This window comes from Sesamum indicum, linkage group LG8 (assembly GCF_026168435.1).
Source record: "Sesamum indicum cultivar Baizhima isolate 11 linkage group LG8, ASM2616843v1, whole genome shotgun sequence".
Lineage (NCBI taxonomy): Eukaryota > Viridiplantae > Streptophyta > Magnoliopsida > Lamiales > Pedaliaceae > Sesamum > Sesamum indicum.
The window spans coordinates 30,158,344-30,177,501 of NC_142664.1; the positions used below are offsets into that span (position 1 = coordinate 30,158,344).

A 19,158-nucleotide genomic window follows, 5' to 3' on the forward strand; every position below is an offset into this window, starting at 1 on the left:
TAAATATTATTAAATAAATTATTAATTTAACGAGTATTAATTCATATAAGTTATACTATAATAAAAAAAAATCTTAACTCGGTCGATTTAATCTCAGTTATATGTACTTCTTTATTTTCCTCATCACTTCTAGATTTAAGGTTACATTTTCCCAGCGTCAACCAAGCGGCGCATTTATATCTTATGTAATATATATTGAACAAACTGATTGAAAAAGTTATAAAAGTTGATTTTTTTTTAAAGAATGTATAAGATTCAAAATATTTTAATGCATATGGCTCAAGGAAGTATGAACAGAAAAATAAGTAAAAAGGAGCCGGACTCCCCGTAGACCATCCTACAGCCCATAAAAGAGGTAACCACTCAAAATATTTAAGAACCTAATTAAAAAAAAAAAAGTACAATAAAATGAAATAAAAAAAATTTGCAAACTATTAAAAAAAATCAAATAAATAAAATTCTCCTTCATAAATGGGGAATTATTTATATATGTATTACATTTTCTTGCTAAGATTAATACAGTAAATTCTGGCAATTCAAAAATTTGTGGTCTCATTTTTTACATTATTTTGTTGAAATATTTTTTTGCCCTATGTAGGATTTTTTTAGGCTTCAATCATGCTACTTGAGCAAAATTTTTTGAATAATTGAATGAATATTAAAGGCTTATCAAATAAAAAAAATTATATGTAATTTTTGAAATTAATTATAATAGTCATGCCATTTTAATACTACTGCATTAATTTTTTGTTGTGTCGATAATAATTTAAATTATTTTTTATTCATCTTAAAATATAAAAAATTATTTATTATATATATATATATATATATTACAAGGATTTGGCATGACTGTTAGTATTTAATAAATTAATTTCAGATGAGTTCGAGGCGACAGTCAGTTTTAATTGAAATATGAAACATCTTGTTTGTGATTAATATTGGCCTTAGACGCATTATAAAAAATAAAAAAACTCAATATGCATCCGGACAATGTTTGTGGCGCTATTATCGAGGAGGATAAAGTTCATACCTTAGAGTCAACAAAAATTAAGAGATTGGAAAGCGATGCACGCTTACATCCTTACATACGTAGGAGCTATGAGTTTCCCTGCGACTTTTACGTAATAATCTGACCCCCGCGTCCACAGTGAAAAACCACTCGACAATTCATACCATTCCTTCGGACAACGCAAATGGAGCTCAGGCCTGGCCTATCAGCTCTCGTAACCGGCGGCGCCTCCGGCATCGGCCGAGCACTAGTTTTGGCCCTGGCGCAGAGAGGTATTTTCGTCACAGTCGTCGATTTTTCTCAAGACAAAGGGGAACAAGTTGCATCACTAGCTGAAAAAGAAGTTTCCAAGTTTCACTCCAGATTGGAATTTGCACCTGCTCTATTCATCAAATGTGATGTTACCGATTCAAGTAAGAGATGTTTGGATTTCCGTTGCGATTGACAAATAGAATTAGTGTGTGTGAAATGTTTGATTCGTGTTTAGATGAACTTACGGGGGCTTTCGAGAACCATGTTAAGACGTATGGAGGATTGGATATCTGTATTAACTGTGCTGGAATCGCGACTCCGGTTCCATTTTATCAGGATAAGACTGATGGCGCTAAGTCTTGGAGACGCGCTGTTGATGTTAATTTTGTTGCAGTTATTGATTCCACCCGCCTCGCGGTATGAGTTCAAGTTTTGTTAGTTTTATTGCATCGATCTTGTTGCAACTATGTAGGATACTGAAGTTAAGGCGAGAATCAATTTTGTGAAGTTCATTGATTAGCTTGTTCGTTTAATATAAATTTGTTAAGTTATCTAAAAGAAGCAGCAAAGTGGACTAGTTTTCTTTTATCGCCTATAATTCTTATTGGCATCTTTAGCTATGTGCCTGTTGATTTATGTCCTTGCTCTCATAGTTCTCAAGTACTATTTTTCTTGGTCCACAGATTCGAGCAATGCAAGAAGCTAAAAGACCTGGTGTGATCATTAATATCGGCTCTGCTTCAGGATTATACCCTATGTACCCTGACCCTATTTACTCTGGCTCCAAAGGTCCGATGCTCTTTGCATTTGTGTCTTTAGATTTAACATACTTATTCTTGATGCGTGGCTTTGTCTTGTGTCTATATTACTTGTCATATCACTACATTCCCTTTGTTCTGATCAGTGAGAAAACTTTCGCAGGGGGAGTAGTACTATTTACCAGATCGCTGGCTCCTTATAAGCGTCAAGGGATTCGTATAAATGTACTTTGCCCTGAGGTGAGCTATGTGTTAGGTTATATTTTTGCTCATAATTCTTCATCACAGGAAGAAAACACTAAAAGCTTCCGTCATTCAACAAAGGAGATTTCGGACGTTTAATAGACACGTGTTTATCAACTTATTTATCAAGAATTGAGGCTGTCTATCCCTCATGGCTTTGTGCTCTTCAAATGTAAAAGGACAACCTATTTATGTACAAATCCGCTGGGACTAGGAAAATGGCTCGAAGTTAATCTCCCTAAGGCCATACTTCGGAATTTTCTTTCCTTCCACTAGAGAGTCACCTAGATCTAAACCTTGAGAAAGATTGTGTGTTCTGAACCAAGCATATGGAATTGTAACGCTTGTTTTTCCCACTTCTCCCTCTAGAAAAGAATTAGAACACATAGATACAACGAACTAGCTAAAGAACCAAAAAGCATGCTAACAAGAAACTTCAAAAGAATAAGTACAACGGCATAGGCATTTACACTTTCAAACAATTTTGCTTTACAGAGTCAACTTCTGTATTTTCTCTGCTAGTTGCTACTCCCTCAGAACTTCTGGGCAAAGGCCAACTTTCGGCAGGATCTTATTTGGTGCAATTGCATTATCTTTCTTTTGAAAAATCCTTTTGTTTTTTTTACAACACTCATATTATTTTACCTTGCCAAAGATGGCTTATAGAATGGGTGATTGCTTGTATTTTCCCATTCTATTCTTCCAAGAAAGGATCCTTTACTACTAATATCCAGCTTATCCCGTTGTAGAAGTTTCTATTGGTATCAACGTGACAGAACAACTTTTCTGATTGATGCTCTGTTTGCTGGTCTCACTACTGTGAATTTCTAGATCTGGTAAATAATATAGCTTCCAACCATTACTTTCTGCAGTTTATTCAAACCGAGTTGGCCTCTAAGGTGGATCCTAAGTTTATTGATCTGAGTGGTGGCTTCTTGCCTATGGAAATGGCTGTGAAAGGTAAGTGTCATTCTAACTAATATTTTTTATTTTGTGCATCAAGATTTTGTGTCCCCGTGTGGCCGTATGATTCTTGTTGAGGAATAAATTTCTGATTCATTCTCCCTTGCTTCAACTTACACAATTTATTGGATCAGTTTGTACCTGAAAATGAGCTATTTGGAGTAACTTATAGCACAGCCTAGTCAACATTATTTCCAAAAACAGAAAAGCAACAATGTCATGTAGCCTGATTCCCTTCTTTTGGAAACTAACAATATGTTTTCGTGCTATTTGCCAAATCTGGACCGTCTTTTGGAATTAGGAAACTAAATGTAGGACACATTGGGTTTATATGGATTCTGACCCATTTTTCTTTCTTTTTTTTTTTTTTAAATGTAATTTGCTTCCAGTAATTGTAACTGTGCACGTCAGATTGCTAAACTAGGCGAAATGTGTTCACTGGATGGTTATTTTCTGCACTATGTCACATGTACTTGCATATTACAAGCTTCCTTCAGGTTTAATTCCAATAGAAGCAAAATGCCATGAAGGGACATGGAAACAAAAACCATGGAAAAATGACAGTAATGGTTGCAAATGGATAAGCATAAAGGATGAGTGCTGCTTTGATTGTTGTTCTTGTTCTTTTTCTTTTTCTCCTCCCCTTCAGTCTTTCCTATGTTGCAAGTAGTGTCTGCACCCTATAGTTCACTCTGTGGATTAAGTGTGTCTGGCTAGTAAATCCTTTGTACTTCATGTTCCAAAGCTGCAATTTATGTACTGCACAGACATAATTTCTCTAATCCTTCTCGAAATGAATCAAGGATATGATCACTAGCGATGCCCTTCATGTGCAATACTAGTAGGTATAGCTTGCCTAGAGGCTTTTATTTTTTCGTCTTCCCTTTATTTTCAAATTGTGAGATGTGCAATGGACATGAGAGCAAGTTGATGTTGGGAATCCAATGTTGATGATCTTCTAGTTCGATTTTTATATGCATTAGACCTCAAGACTCTTCTAAAGAAATAGGTCAGTTATAGAACAAGCACTTTTGTCTCAGATCGTTGCATTATGTAAAGCTTATAGAAAGTATAAAGTACTTGATGCACTTAAAAGTAAAAAAACTATGTTGTTAGGTTGATCTTTAAATTCTTAACTTATATAGGTGCCTTTGAGCTTATTACTGATGAAAGTAAAGCTGGGGCTTGCTTGTGGATATCTAACAGAAGGGGTTTGGAGTATTGGCCCACTCCCGCAGAAGAAGAAAAATATCGTGTACGCCCCAAGACTTTGAGGAGGAATTCTCCGGATGTTGTCCCACTTAATATTCAACTCCCTCAAAGTTTTGAGAAAATGTAAGTGAACGTGTGTTGAATGTTGCCTGATAAAGACTAGAACAAACTGAGTTTTCCATACTTTGAAATCCACAACCTTTAGCAAATATGAGACATGATTCACTCATGTAAATCATGATACAATATGTTGACAGAATTTGTAAACCGCCAGTAATTATTTAATGGTTGCACAGAACACCTTTACTAATCTTGAATTATGCAAATTGCTTATATGAAATAAATTGAGCAAACTATGAACCCTTTTTGTCTCATTTTTGTTGTTAATGTACTTATATTTTCTTCAACATCTTTGTTTCCAAATTTTTTGAGTGATTCAAGTTGAAATTTGATCAAAAAAGATAATAAGTACTTTAGATATGACGAAACATTTTCCAGTTTAGAGAGGAATAGTTGATGACTATATGAATGTTCTCTTCTAGATTCCCCATCAGAATGAAGTGTCTTGTAACCATTATGCAGCTTTCTTGGATTATGATCCCTTTCTCTTATTTTTTGTTTCTCACTTTTGTACTCGGAACTATACACATGCTTTTTGGCCTGCTCTATTTATTTTGAGTTTTAAAATTGAACCTGCATCTGTACTTCATCATATACTTTAATCAGACGGCTTTCCTTACCAAGACATTGATTTAATCTTTTACCTTGACATTTTTTGTTCTGGTCTTGTCTTCTAGAGTTGTTCACACTTTAAGCCACAACTTCCGTACTGCAACACGTGTACAACGAACTTTATTGACACTGCCGCTTAAACCAGATTATGTTCTTCTGAAAATCATCTACGCTGGGGTTAATGCTAGTGATGTAAGTTTGTTTCTCTCATAAGTATCACTATTGCTATGTTGTTTGGTTTTGATGGTATTACTTTAAGTTGTGTAAACATAAGTAGCAAATACATTGTGTTCTTACAACAGCATATTTGTTTATGAACCTCTTCAAGTTCAATTACAGTTCTTGCATATCTTAGTTATAAGATTAGAGATGGACTGTCATAATCAAGGAGAACATGGTTACTGCCCCTCTCTTAAGCTTGGCATGTTTATTAATCACAGTCATTTTAACAGGTAAATTTTAGCTCTGGAAGGTATTTTAGTGGGGGCAACAAAGACATCAGTTCCCTCCTTCCTTTTGATGCTGGCTTCGAGGTTAGGAAAATCTTAATTTTGTGTTCATTTGATTATATTTATAAGTACTTTTGAAGTGCTACTCCAAATTTTGGATAAGAGAATGTGCTGCCCAAATATTGCATAGAGCGAAAGATACTATGTAAAAGATCTTTATGAAGCTTTATGAACATGGTCTGGGGTCTTCAGGCAGATCCTTCCTCTATCAGATTAAAATGTCTTTCAAAAGTTGAGATGGTTATAGTTTAGCCGGAGTACCTTTATCTGCATTTGTTGCTCAATTGTTAGTCTGTGGAAGTTATACTGGAAAAGCGAAGTTCTGTAGATAAGTAGTGTAATCATCTAGTGCTGCCACACTCATGATCTCTTTTTGTAGGGTGTCGGTATAATTGCTGCTATAGGTGATTCAGTTAAACACTTAAAAGTTGGCACTCCTGCTGCAATTATGACGTTTGGAAGTTATGCCGAATTCACGATGGTAAAACATTCTTTTGGTTTTGAAAATTTAATAATATTTTTCTTTCCTTTCCTTTTAGGAGTTTTTTACTTTTTTCTGAATGTGATATAAGCATAGGCTTCTTTGTAATTTAGGTACCCTCAAAACACATCCTCCCTGTGGCAAGACCAGATCCAGAAGTTGTTGCTATGCTCACGTCTGGGCTAACAGCATCTATAGCTTTAGAAAAGGTGTTTTATTGCTGCCAACGAGATACATTTTTCTTCTCCCAGTCTTTGCTTTTCTTTTTTCATCTTCATAAATTAAAACATTGGTCTGAGTGCAGATCTGGTAGTAGATGAATTTTTTTTGTTACAGGCTTCACTGTTCAAATGTGTCTCATTCGTAGAATGATTTGGCCAATGCCTTCTTCCTTTTATTCATGTTGTAGGCAGCACAAATGGACTCAGGGAAAACAGTTCTTGTCACTGCCGCTGCAGGAGGGACAGGACAATTTGCTGTCCAGGTATACATATCATGAGGCAAGAATCTTTCTTACAGAATTCCTAGTTGTTGAATCTTGTCAATGTCAGCATAACAGTTTCAGAATGCATGACGATTCTCAATCTATTTGTTACTTTATTGGAAAGAAGTAATTCAAATCCTTGTGGTCTGTATTTTATTATTCACTCCTCGTATCTAAGGAAGTCTCAATGTCTGAGCTGACGAGTTTAAGCTTTTGGGAATGGTAAAATCTGACTACGTAGCTGCACCCTGGAGGGAAGCCTTTTCATGTTTTGAGCCTGGAGCATTCTCATCATCTTCCCAGGGCACATGCTGTTGATTATCCTATGAGTTTTTCAGGAGACTGACAATAAGGGCTTTGTGTTTGTATTGATCACTTCCATTTTGATCTGTATACTGCCTTTTAGTTAATTCTATCAAGAAATAGCGTACCTATCTATTTATTCTGAAGTAAATTAAATCATATGGACTGTCTTACTGCAGTTGGCAAAACTAGCTGGAAGTAAGGTCATTGCAACCTGTGGAGGAAAAGACAAGGCCAAACTCTTGAAGGATTTGGGAGTGGATCGAGTCATTGACTATAAAGCTGAAAATATCAAAACCGTATGTTTCTTGAAAACCTTTTCTTGAATTTTATAATTTATTTTGGCTAGAAGAAAAAGAATTGGGTTTTGCTGGGTTGATACTTTTTGTTTAGCTATGCTACCTAACAGTTCCTGATGATTCTTTCCATACTTTTGGGAGTTGATCAAGTCTTTGACTAGAATGCAGAAAATTAGGAATACGAAATTAGAAGAGTTTTAATAGCTCATCTTTGAGATTCGGATATTCGATTTAGTTTTGCCACATGGTTCTGATCTCTCCTGTTCCTCAAGATAAAACCTGCACTTTTGCTTCTGATTTTCAATTGTCATGAAAAACTTCAGATCTTCTTCCTCATACCTTTTCTGGCAAAGATTTACAAGCATTCCGTAATAAACAGCCAGCTATGTCCAAAATGCAGTTCCTCTTCATTAAGAGCTTTTAGAAAGTTCCTGCTTAACTTTTTCTTGGGGCTCTTCTATTTCGAAGAACATACATGCCTCTCAAAATGCTTCTTGGAATATATCAATTAAGAGGTAAGAAATGAAGCTCAACTAGAATAAAGAAACATCCATTGGAACTGTTCCTCTTTAAAGCTGAACTACAACAAATTTAATGTTGTTTATCAAAATATTCATTTAGCAACTTAAGCCTGTGCAGGTGAGCATTTTGCTTCTTGATCTAGAATGGAGTTCCTCCAACATTCCAAGTTTCAGTCGTCCAGCACACCTCATGTTTTCTTTATCTTCTGCTACTGTTTATCTGTCAATGAGATAATTATGTGCAGTTATTTGTTGTGCTTGCTTAACTTCCTCTCAAAGAGAACGAGCAAGAAAAAAGTAGTTCCGGTGGAATGGAGAGGATTGCCAAGTTGGTTTGGTGTGAAGTTTAATGGTGAATAGTTAATGATGTGCAGAAGATATTAGACAAGAGATAAATTGTCATGATTATGTGATATCTTCTTTTTGGAAGTAGTGAAATGTGTCCTGAGATATGCTTTAGAGAAAACCCACAAACAAGCATATCTCTATGAAAAAAAGTTTTCATGAGATGAGACTAGATGGGAAATTTCCAACAAGCAATGACAGCCTCATATTTTCTTTTGTTTGAGCTTGAAATATGCAACAAAAATTTTCTCGAGAATTGAGGGCATAGCCAGCTGTGCATAATGCCATGTGGCAGGAAAACTTGACATTTTTCCTCATTTTTAGTTCAATAAATATCCAACTTATCATGTTCCTCTGGAAAAGATTTTATCCGTTTTTGCAAAACAAAGGCTGACTGTAAAATTCTCCTTTCCCTTTTTCTGAGCAAAGCCAAATGCTTACATGCTCAAAACGATATATTAGTAATGCTTGATTCATGTATCCTTTTCAAATATCTTATCTTCTCAGGTTCTAAAGAATGAGTTCCCTAAAGGTGTTGATATTGTATACGAGTCTGTTGGCGGTGAAATGTTTGATATGTGCTTGAATGCTTTGGCCAATTATGGACGTCTAGTTGTGATTGGGATGATCTCTCAGGTTTGCAACTTTTGACTCAAACACGTACTACTTGTAAATCCTTTTCAGCACTGTTTTCGAATAATAAGATAACTTTACTGAATTCAAAGCATTTCCCTTGGTCTCTAATTCATTGACATGACATATCAAAACAAAACTTGTGTGATTACAGTATCAAGGAGAGCAAGGATGGAAGCCACGGGCTTATACTGGGTTATGCGAAAAGATTCTAGCAAAGAGCCAGACTGTGGTAAGCGAGCAATATCTGCAAATTATAGGCACTGTAATTGACTTAAATAAACTAATTGGCGGTCCCTCACACTCTTCCAAATTCTTTGGTTAACTAATTCTGTTTCTACCACTGAAGTAATTTTGAATAGACAATAATGGATGCTGGCACAATTATGCTTTGATGCCCTGTTTGGTCAACTTCAAGTCTGTTTTTAGTATGTTATTGTAGATTTTGTTGATTCAAGTCTTAAAATTTTGCTCATTGCTGAACTCAGTCTGGAAATGGTTTTGCCTTTTGTTGTTCATATCAAATTATCAATTTTTATTGTACCCGCTGAAGTTATAATAATTTTACAATTGTACTTTATATGTTCATCACCTTTCGCACCTTGATCAATTGGATTTTAAGAACTCTTCAAACTTCATTCACTCAAGTGAATACATTACTCTGAGGAAGAGCATTTTATATCTTTAAAAGAACTTGGTCGTTTGTATGCTTGAAACTTTGTTTTGATTGCTAATTTCTCTTTAAGGGCGATAGTCGATCATTTACTATTTATTTTATGGGCTCTTCTCTTTAATGATGATTCCAAATATCCAGGCTGGATTTTTCTTGGTACAATATGCTCACCTTTGGCAACAACACCTAGATAAGCTAGTAGATCTATACTCCTCAGGGAAGCTAAAGGTAAATTATACACTTCATATTTGTTAAATTTGAGTGCTTTCTGGACTCATCATGTGCAACCCTTCTTCCGCTTGTTCGACAGGTTGCTGTAGACCCCAAACCATTCTTGGGTGTTCGTTCTGTTGCTGATGCAGTTGACTATCTTCATTCTGGTAAAAGTGTTGGCAAGGTAGTTTATATATCCCTCAACTATTTACTTCTAGTTTCCTTTATGAAGGTAGTCGATTACAATGCTTGCAAACCGTTTAAAATTTCAAGTAAATATTGCAGGTGGTTGTCTGCATTGATCCAACATTCGGTCATCATTCCGCAAAATTATGAGGACATAATGGCCAAGTTCCACTATTTTTCTCTTGCAAGAATTAAAAATTAATTGTCCTGACTAATACAGTACTAAAGCATTCACAAGGCCTCAATACACATATATAGGCTAAAATAAAGAAGGCAGCTGCCATACAAGGATCTGATGGAAGACCTGTCATTTAAGTATTTCAGATTAATGACCTGTATTATATCATATTTCGCATTTTGAACATAGTGTGAAATTTCAGCTTGCCAATCTGTCACTCTGTGCTTGGATCTATGATTTAGATGAGAGAAAACCATGGCATTATGTTTTAGGTTCTTTGTTCGAACTATTTGATTCCAGCAATCATTCACTATGCCATTTGAAGCCATGAAAATTTTTGGTGTCATTAGCAGGAATAAGCAACATGCTTTAAACTACATTGTCACACACACTATCCAATTTCAAGGTGCAGACTTCTAGTTTGGTGCAGAGTAGTTTCTTCCTATTGCATATTGACAATAATTTGCTAAGAATGATCATGGCAGAAGCTTTCCGGTGGCAATAAATCTACAAGCAGAGGAGCTTCTTCCTGCCAAGATGAGTAAGCTTCTGCACTAGTCAAAATGTGGCCGGTACCAAAAGCATTGCCTATGAGTTAGATATCTGCAAAATGGAGATAACATGGAGATGTATAATTTATTCATTTCTTCAAGGCTCTAATGACAATAGGATAACATCATTTTTACATTTCTAAGTTGTGAAACTAACAAGAATGATAATAGGGTAGCAGCTACACATATAGGTTGTGACATGGTCGTAGTCTACAAAATTAAACATATTGTCTCCCAAGTTTATGGGATTCAAAAATCCTAAGATGTCTTTTACTACGTTAGAGTCTTTTCACGTAAATGGGAAGACTGAAACATGATTCATCCGAGAATACATATTTCTGGTACTAAGCATACCTGATTGAGGTATCCTCCGATCAACCTGGTAGTATAAAGTAAAAATGTCAGTTGCTGCTTTCTCCAGGTTCATTTACCCTTATGATGTAAACCTGTATGTACAATCGTCAATGGAACAGTAACTATGTCTATGATAAGAAACTGCTAATGAGCGTCCATAAGAATTAAAAAAAATATATATTTATTAACATGTAATTTTCCTGAACATGAAGTGAATAGCACATGATTACCTTGAAGGTTGTTGGTTCAACTAACTGAAAAACGGCGGTGTCCCCATCAACTAGCTCATGATCAATGGCAAAGCCTCTCCACCCGCCACTCAGACCCGTCTTCAAAGCAAGATACTTTGTTGGAGATTCTTCTCCTTGCTCATCAACTAAATTGATAATTACATCACGACTTGGAAGATGTGTCTTGCAAAACTGGACTGGAAGACCCTATCGAAATTAAAGCTTACATTTATCTCTTGCACTTTATCTGTGTAAAATAACTATCAATTCACTTGTCGTTCCCATTTATGTGTTTATCTCAAAAAGTGGGCAGCCTTTCTCTTAATGATATTACTAGCAAGGTCAAGAATGGAGCTCATACACCTATAAGTATATTCATATATATGCTCCTAAGCCTGTCATACATTTGGGGAGGTGAGAGCATTTAAGTGACAAAGACAACGGTTTACAGACATACAGATTATTAGCTTAGAGATTATGCAATCACATTTGGCTGTTTCACCACAAATGTTTATAGGTTTACCTGGATTTCATCAACCTCTTAAGCTTTATTTTTCTCTATATTATAATGATAAGATTAAAAGCATCACCGATTGTGTTATTGTGGACAATCTTCGATTTCATGTGATTAACTTGAGAAGAAAGTCGAATGTAATACTGTCTCGAACGTACCAGCCAAAATCCACCAGTAACATGTGATTGAAGCATGGGCTTTACAAAGCTCGGAATATCTTGATCTAAACCTGATTGGAGTTCCTGGGCCCGCTGTATAGCATACTGCCTATCTTCATATGAGGCGTACACTCTGTTCAACAAATCCCTTCTTTGATAACTAGAACAGAGGATCCAACAGCACAAGGCATCAGAAATTTCTTCGATCAATATGGTGAGATGAAATAACTATCTTGAACTAACCTCCTTGGCTTCCCCATAGGTTCAATTGGAACCTACCAAGAACCAAGAACACAAATCAAAAACACTTGCACAATTGTTTGATCCACATGATGTTACAAATACACATGTTGTACTTTCATCAAGTGGTTTCCGGTTGTGATCAAGACATGTAAATAAAGGTTACGATTTCAGAAATTTTGTTTACATATGTTTCATGAGTTATATTTTTCAGGGAAAAAGATTAGAATCATCGAAGATTCGACAACTTAAGTTACATACTTGTGCATGCACAAAGGCTTCATTTAATAACATGCCATTGCAAGAATATTCACATATCTTGATGACAATCACAGTTGGAATGTTCCATTACAACCTTCACCTTGTGCATAAAGATATTTCCTATGAACACATTTAGCATTAATATGCAAACATAAATATAGGATAAAACACAAATTTGCAACAAAGGAACATAAGTGGATATTTACACACACATTTAAGTAATAGAGTCTTAGAAATAGTTATTAGTTACGGACTTCTTTGTAGCTGCGGGGAGGCAAATCCGCAACCCGACTCGACCGCCGGATGGCAGAGGGGTCCAGAGGCATTTTCGGAACCTTCGGCTTCACCTTCTTCATCTGTGGAAAAAGAAGACAAACAGTAAGAAGAAACCCTTCTGAATTATTGTTTCAGAAAACCAAAATACACACACAACAAAGAGAGATTCTTATGGGAATTTTTACATACAGGTGAAGGGCTGGGAGTGCGTAGAGCTTGAGCAAGCTTGTTGAGATTGAGTTCTTCCATTCTCTTCTTGTTCTCCTCCAGCCTCTTCTGCCTGCTCGCTTCGTACGCTGATTTCTTCGCCACCACCATTTTTTTCTTCTCTTTTTCACTTTCTGGGAATGCAAATTTTAACTTCTCCTTTTTTGTTTTTTCTTCTGAAATTGAAGTTGTTCTTGATGGGTTTTTTGTTTGCGATTGTGCAAGAACGGAAGAAGAGCAAAGGAGGAGGAAATTGATGGGAGAAGAGTGGGAAAAGACCGTTGGAATAAATCGATGTGGTCTGTACTCTTGTAATAACCCTTCCCTTCCATCTTCTAATTTTCCCTCCCAAAACCCTTTGGTGGGGACCCACTTTCAAGATTTCAAATTCAAACTTCACCCAACTACAAGCTTTGGCGTAGTACACTGCTATTTTAGTATACAAGCCAGAAACATTCAGTGGGATATTTTTGTAGCATTTAGACCTTTTCTAGAAAGATGAAATTATATTTTTTTTAAAATTAAAATTACAATTACATCTTCTAAACATTTATTATTTACATTTGACCCTCTTTTGTTAGTGTGTCAACGAAAAATGCTAACTTTAACAAAATATATATATATATAAATCTTTAATTTTTACTCCCAATTTAATATTTTCGTGTGATAATTTTGTATTTATGAGGAAAAAATGTAATGATGTTAACCTCACTCCTACATAAATATTACATTCATCGTATAAAATTATAATCAAAATGTTAAATAAAGGGTAAAAACTAAAAGGTTATGCTATTTTTTTTTTTAATATTTTATTTTCCGTCTAAACTCTATTGGAATGGCGTCAACTATGAATAGAGAATTTTCAAAAATGACGTAGATGTATTTCAAAAAAATTTTTAAAAATATATAATTTTATATTTTTAAATGAGGTACATATATAAATAACTCTTTTTAATTGTTGTGTCTTGGTTCTTGCTTTCTAAAAAAGAAAATGAAAGAGAAACCCTAAAATAGTCAATTTTGACTGTCAAGAACCACAACATAAAATCAATGTTGGCATCAAACATTTAACATACATATGTGCTAAATATGATGTGGTCAGGAAACATGGATGTCTTTTAGTGAACATGGAAAGTAACACACTCATTCTAAGTCATCTTATCAAGTTGTAATTTATTATTGATCAAGTCAAAAACATTTTACCCCTCAAACTATCACCGTTTTTATATTTATTTATTTATTTTAATTTGCTCACCAATCACACAAAATTTGCAAGCTACCTATTCATGGCAAATTGAAAAAAAAAATAACAAAATATAAAAACGAACACAGCTCAGAACATAAAATGTTGTTTACCCTAATAATATGAAACTATTACAACTAAATCAGTTACAATAATGAATCAATACTTGCAAATGATAATAAATCAAAACAAATGAACAAAATAAACCCAAAACTTCCTACTGCTTCATGACCACATTCTGAAGATCATAAGCCGATTCATGCCAGACATCCGTGTCGGATAATTAAGAATAGCCAATCAGTGCGGAAATGACATCCGTATCATATAATTAAGTATAGTGAATGAGCTCAGGAACAGGTGAAACTCGAACAAAGATTGAAAGCTAAATTCGGAGGCTAATTTTTTACTGTGCAACAAAATACGGCAGCATAATGTGATCCTTTGATACAAACTCGAACTTGTACATAACCCAAAAAAATTCCGCAGAATTCACAAGCCACCTTCAAATCTGACAACGCTATAACGATTGCATTCATTACAAATCCTCCGCTCGACCATGTGAGTGAAGGTTCTGTATAGACATCATACATCTAACACATTACATGCACTTACAATAGTTCAATTTACTTACTTTTTACCTTTGGATGTCGATATCAGTATTATATATATTCAGGCCTTTCGTCAGAATGTTGTATTTCGAAACACTTTCACAGTTTCTATATTCTACCCTTACCGTCCCAAGATGAAAATCGAAGTTTGAAGCTTCTCATGATTCAGGATCGAGTCAAAAACTTGTGCCGTCTTTACCAAATACGTTGGGACTTTTTACATCTTTTCCCCCTGATTTGATGCCTATGGACTCTACAAAATGGGAGGCGGGCAGTCACAAGTGCTCTTCGCCACATTCTCGTTGGGAGTCTACCGACAAATGACGCCCTCACGGGAATGGTCATGCAGAAATGACGTCTTAGGATAGCATAGGTCCTTAGATTGAGGCTGATTCGTAATTTCAGAACCTACAAATACCATTTCTCAGGTCAATTGCAATTTTCAGGGTCCTCAAATATCATTCTTCAATGTGAAAAGAAAAGATATCCACACCTTCAATGACTTCGTAACTAAAACCATCACCCTTACTTGCAGATCGATCCGCCACAGGCGCAGGAATAGAGCTTGGTGCGTTTTTTCCTTTGTTTTCCAGAGGTGTAGAAATATCAAGCAGAAACGGCTCCACATACTTTGTTTTCTTTCGCTTCTTGTTATCTCTCTTCATGCTTTCTTTCAGATATACAACATGACAACGAAATATACAAATAGAGGAGATCAGTTTTTATTCTGGAAAAAGTTTGTCTATCGCAATAATGAAAGCAAACCGGTAAGAAAAGACTAACCAGCATTTGTCCCTCTCCTGGAAGCATCCATATCCATGAGGCAAAGTGCAGCTCCTACAACGTCTGAGTCATTTACTCTCACAATGTGCACCTATAAGACGTAATACTCAAGAACAATATCAAGGTAATGACACGTGCCAAATATGCAAAATTATGTGGTGCATAAGTTCATCATTGTCAGCGTCTACTCAAGTACGTTTAAATATAAACTCAAAATAATGAAAAAATCACCTTTAGTTTGCAAGGTCCCGTCAAATGGAAAATTAGTATATCTCCTTTCAGCAATCTGTGCGATATGGAAAAACCCCTCCATCCAGCACTTAGGCCGTGCCTCTCCAGAAGATAAGATGTCTTGTACTCATTTCCCCACTCATCCACCAACACGATGGAGGTATCATGATTGGGCAAATGAACACTGCAGAATTTTTTTGGTAGATGCTGCCATAAGAAGCATTAGCACAAAGAGTTTCGTCTAGCTTGCCTACACTTGACATATGCTTTAGAAACAGGACGAAATTTCAAATGCTTACCAGCCAAAATCCATGAGCAACATTTGATGGCAGCATACACTTTACAAAATGAGGGAGCTCATTTTCTAGACGGGCTAGCACTTTTTCTGCTCGCTCCATAACGGAAAACTTAGCTTCAACATCATCATATAGGTCGGTATATCGGGTCCTCTTTCGTGCAATGCTGTTTTATGTTTCACATCACAAAAATTTTAAATAATTAGTATTTCTCTTGCCTTCAAGGGGACTGATATGAAGATTGAAATCCATTCATATAAAATTGCCGACCTTCCTGATTTGTTGGTATTATCTGCGCAGACCTGTTTGAGAATTAAAACAATGCATCAGTTCAGTTATTATTATTAAATCCAAGATGAGTGCTTCCGGACATAGCAACAGCCGTATAAATTCAACTAATCTTTTGTTTCTTCATTATAGCCTCAGAATGAATCAACTCATTAGAAGGGCAAGATGAATTTGATAGAGGCACGACTATCAGCCGTCTGCCAGAAAACTTTCTGGAGTTAGATAAAGTCGCATGCAAGTACTGAAAACGACCCAATTTCAACTCTTAGATATTAATGTACAGATATACTTTAGCACATCTTCCTCTGCATAAATTAAAATTTCATGTTCAGTCATCCGGTTATTGACTCCAAAAGAAAAAACACAAATAGTGGAGCAACATAGCCACGTTTGTAGCTACAAAAGTTGTATGATCTAATGGCAATCAGACCTCAAGATTGAGCAGATCAGAATGACTCAAGAACATTATCCGATATATCAATTATCAGCATAAGTTTGAATGTGAAATTATTTTATAAATTCCCGTAACGTTAGGAAGCGTTTCATCTGACAAACAGTTACGTTAGTGAAACATATAATACAAGAACGTTCACTCCACCCCCTGTCCATCAATTTGAGAACTACATCGTTATTCAAATGCGTGAAAGAACTTAAGAGCGTCAAACGCTCAAGAACTTTCAAAACAAAATTTTGAAGAAATCGTTTAATTTCTGAAATCAGCAAGCCGTTTAGAGCATTAGACATCATATTGAAAATATAACCCTCAACGAACTAGTAAATCCGGTCCAACTGCAATAAATGCGAATGAACCGAATCCCAAAACGACGCACGTTCATCGGACGCAAAAACGTCAACAAACACAATCCAAAGTAAATAAAATTTAGGGTTTCAAAACATTCTGGATTAGGGGGAATTTGCAGTTTCACCACTGTCGACGAGTCGGACACGGCTCGTATTAACTCTATCAGATCCTCAAGAAACTGAAAGAACACACATGAAACTGCAGCAAATTGCTATCTAAGGCAAATCTCCAGTGACAAAACTCAATAACATCAACTGATACAACTACAGAAAGCACATATTTGACATGCATCCACTCAAAAAACTCACAGATTACAAAATATAAAGATGGACACCGGATCCATACACCAAGAACACACATAAGAAACATAAGGGAAAAGAAAATACTCACTTTTTTATCCTTAGATTTCAGACTCTTGGGCTTCCTTGAAACCCCCTTTTTCTTCCTCTGTAATTGCATTCTCTTCTTCTTTTTCTGTAAAAGAGAAAACCCATCTCACACACAACATAAAGTAGGAATACAGTCAAACAACACACACACACACAAAACAAATAACTAAAGAAAATAAATGGACAAGAAAATGAAACCTTATCTGTATGGTCTGAGCTATATTCAGAAGCAGTGCAGTTTCGGGTCTCAACCTCATGTAATTTTCCTTTCAGTTTCTTGGTTTCCATCAGTCCTGTCCTGTGTCTCTCTTTCCTCTTCTCTTACACTACCAACAGTTTTTACTGAGTTCAACTTTGTCTTACAGAAATCTTTTCTTTTTTTTTTTTTTTGGATTATTTATATTTATATGTGTGGCGAGCGGAGAGAGAAACAGAGAGAAGGCAGGTTCCACAAGCCAGCTTAGCACACAAAGACAGCCAAACGCGGGCCACACTGCGGAAATATAGCGCTGCTGTGACTATGAGTTGCTCCAAACTGCCTGTCCCTATTTCCATAATTTTGTCTGGTAAATTTCTTCATAAATTCGGGTAAAATCCCTTTATTGTCATATGGCGCCCCTCTTTTTCAAATTATTTTCAATTTAAGTCCTTTTATGTGAATTGTTTTTTAATTGTTCTATCTGTATCTTATCGTATATAATGTTGTTATTTTGTATTAATACAGCGTTTTCAAAATTTAAATTGCTATAGTGTAGCTTTTTCGCATGTTGTTTGGATATTTATTTTTATATTTCGTTATTTGTGTAATCTACTTATTTATTTTTAAAATAATATTTTCTTTCATGTTCTTTTTTTTTTTTTTTTTTTGCTTGAGATTGATGAGATTTGTAATCATAATTTTAAAGTTATATTGAAAGCTTTATATGGGGTGATGTGATATGCGAAAAGATACGTGTTTAGATTTTTTTTTTAGTGATCTAATTTAAAAATATATGATTTATTCTCTTACAAGTTGAAACGTAAAACCACTGACAGGTCAAATTATTATTTCTTTTGGTGCATCGGATTCATCGAGATAAGCGATAACTTTAATGATAGTAGGTGAATCGAGACAATATTTAAACCATGTGGTTGTATAAATTCATTTAAGATGACGATATCGTCTGTTTGAAATTCAAATCAAATCCGTCGAGAAGACCTTCTTTTTTCCGTATTTTCAGCAAAAGACTTACGTTGAATGAAAAAATATCTGCCTACTTTGTCTTTTATCTTTTACTTGTGGAAATACTCTTCAATTAAATAATTTTTTTTAAATTTATCATAATTATAAATACTATTTTTTATTTTAAAAATTATAAAAAATGCCCCCTAAAAGTAATGTTTGTTTAACAAATACCTTATCGTTACATCCTATTGTAGGGTGTATTTATTAGATGACCGTTAATCAGATGGGGTATTTGTAATTTTTAAATTATGACAAAATCTCACGAGAAATCGAACCATAATGTTCGGATTCATTTTTTAAGTGTTCTGTTGTGTTTTGCGTATATATATATAGAGAAAAATAAAGACAGATAAGTGTGTATGTTTGGATTTATGTTCAAAGATAACTTTCAGGATAAATTACAAGAGGTTCTGATGAGATTTATTCTAATTACAAATATTTTATTATCCATTGATAAATACCTACCTAAAATTATATATATTCTAACAAATATTCTCTTACAACGAGC

General features: G+C 35.1%; 3 protein-coding genes across 5 annotated transcripts; 1 reads left to right on the forward strand and 2 right to left on the reverse strand.

Annotated features, from left to right (window-relative positions):
- The first annotated feature begins 1,048 nt into the window (after positions 1-1,048).
- LOC105169555 (ARP protein (REF)) lies at positions 1,049-10,265 on the forward strand. Its single transcript, XM_011089973.3, has 17 exons — positions 1,049-1,422; positions 1,497-1,678; positions 1,945-2,050; positions 2,183-2,259; positions 3,135-3,222; positions 4,371-4,560; positions 5,235-5,361; positions 5,622-5,702; positions 6,058-6,159; positions 6,273-6,368; positions 6,569-6,643; positions 7,126-7,245; positions 8,619-8,747; positions 8,899-8,976; positions 9,559-9,645; positions 9,728-9,814; positions 9,916-10,265. Exons 1-17 carry the CDS (start codon positions 1,194-1,196, stop codon positions 9,964-9,966), a joined length of 1,905 nt encoding a protein of 634 aa, XP_011088275.1. The 5' UTR covers positions 1,049-1,193; the 3' UTR covers positions 9,967-10,265.
- A 47-nt stretch (positions 10,266-10,312) lies between these two features.
- LOC105169553 (AP2/B3-like transcriptional factor family protein) lies at positions 10,313-13,200 on the reverse strand. Of its 2 annotated transcripts, none has more exons than XM_011089972.3 (7): positions 12,768-13,200; positions 12,557-12,652; positions 12,045-12,076; positions 11,802-11,961; positions 11,130-11,336; positions 10,900-10,991; positions 10,313-10,597 (listed from the first exon to the last, which is right to left on the reverse strand). In XM_011089972.3, the coding sequence occupies exons 1-6, from the start codon at positions 12,894-12,896 to the stop codon at positions 10,947-10,949; spliced, it is 669 nt and encodes a 222-aa protein (XP_011088274.1). In that variant the 5' UTR covers positions 12,897-13,200; the 3' UTR covers positions 10,313-10,597; positions 10,900-10,946. The 2 variants fall into 2 exon arrangements, with proteins under 2 accessions (XP_011088274.1, XP_011088273.1); XM_011089971.3 differs by having other exon boundaries at positions 12,557-12,658; positions 12,768-13,198.
- Positions 13,201-14,121: 921 nt separating this feature from the next.
- Positions 14,122-17,950, reverse strand: LOC105169556 (uncharacterized). Of its 2 annotated transcripts, none has more exons than XM_011089976.3 (8): positions 17,624-17,950; positions 17,427-17,510; positions 16,217-16,248; positions 15,950-16,112; positions 15,651-15,857; positions 15,420-15,510; positions 15,166-15,306; positions 14,122-15,044 (listed from the first exon to the last, which is right to left on the reverse strand). In XM_011089976.3, exons 1-8 carry the CDS (start codon positions 17,711-17,713, stop codon positions 14,947-14,949), a joined length of 906 nt encoding a protein of 301 aa, XP_011088278.1. In that variant the 5' UTR covers positions 17,714-17,950; the 3' UTR covers positions 14,122-14,946. The 2 variants fall into 2 exon arrangements, with proteins under 2 accessions (XP_011088278.1, XP_011088276.1); XM_011089974.3 differs by having other exon boundaries at positions 15,130-15,306; positions 17,624-17,939.
- Between the last annotated feature and the right edge of the window lie 1,208 nt (positions 17,951-19,158).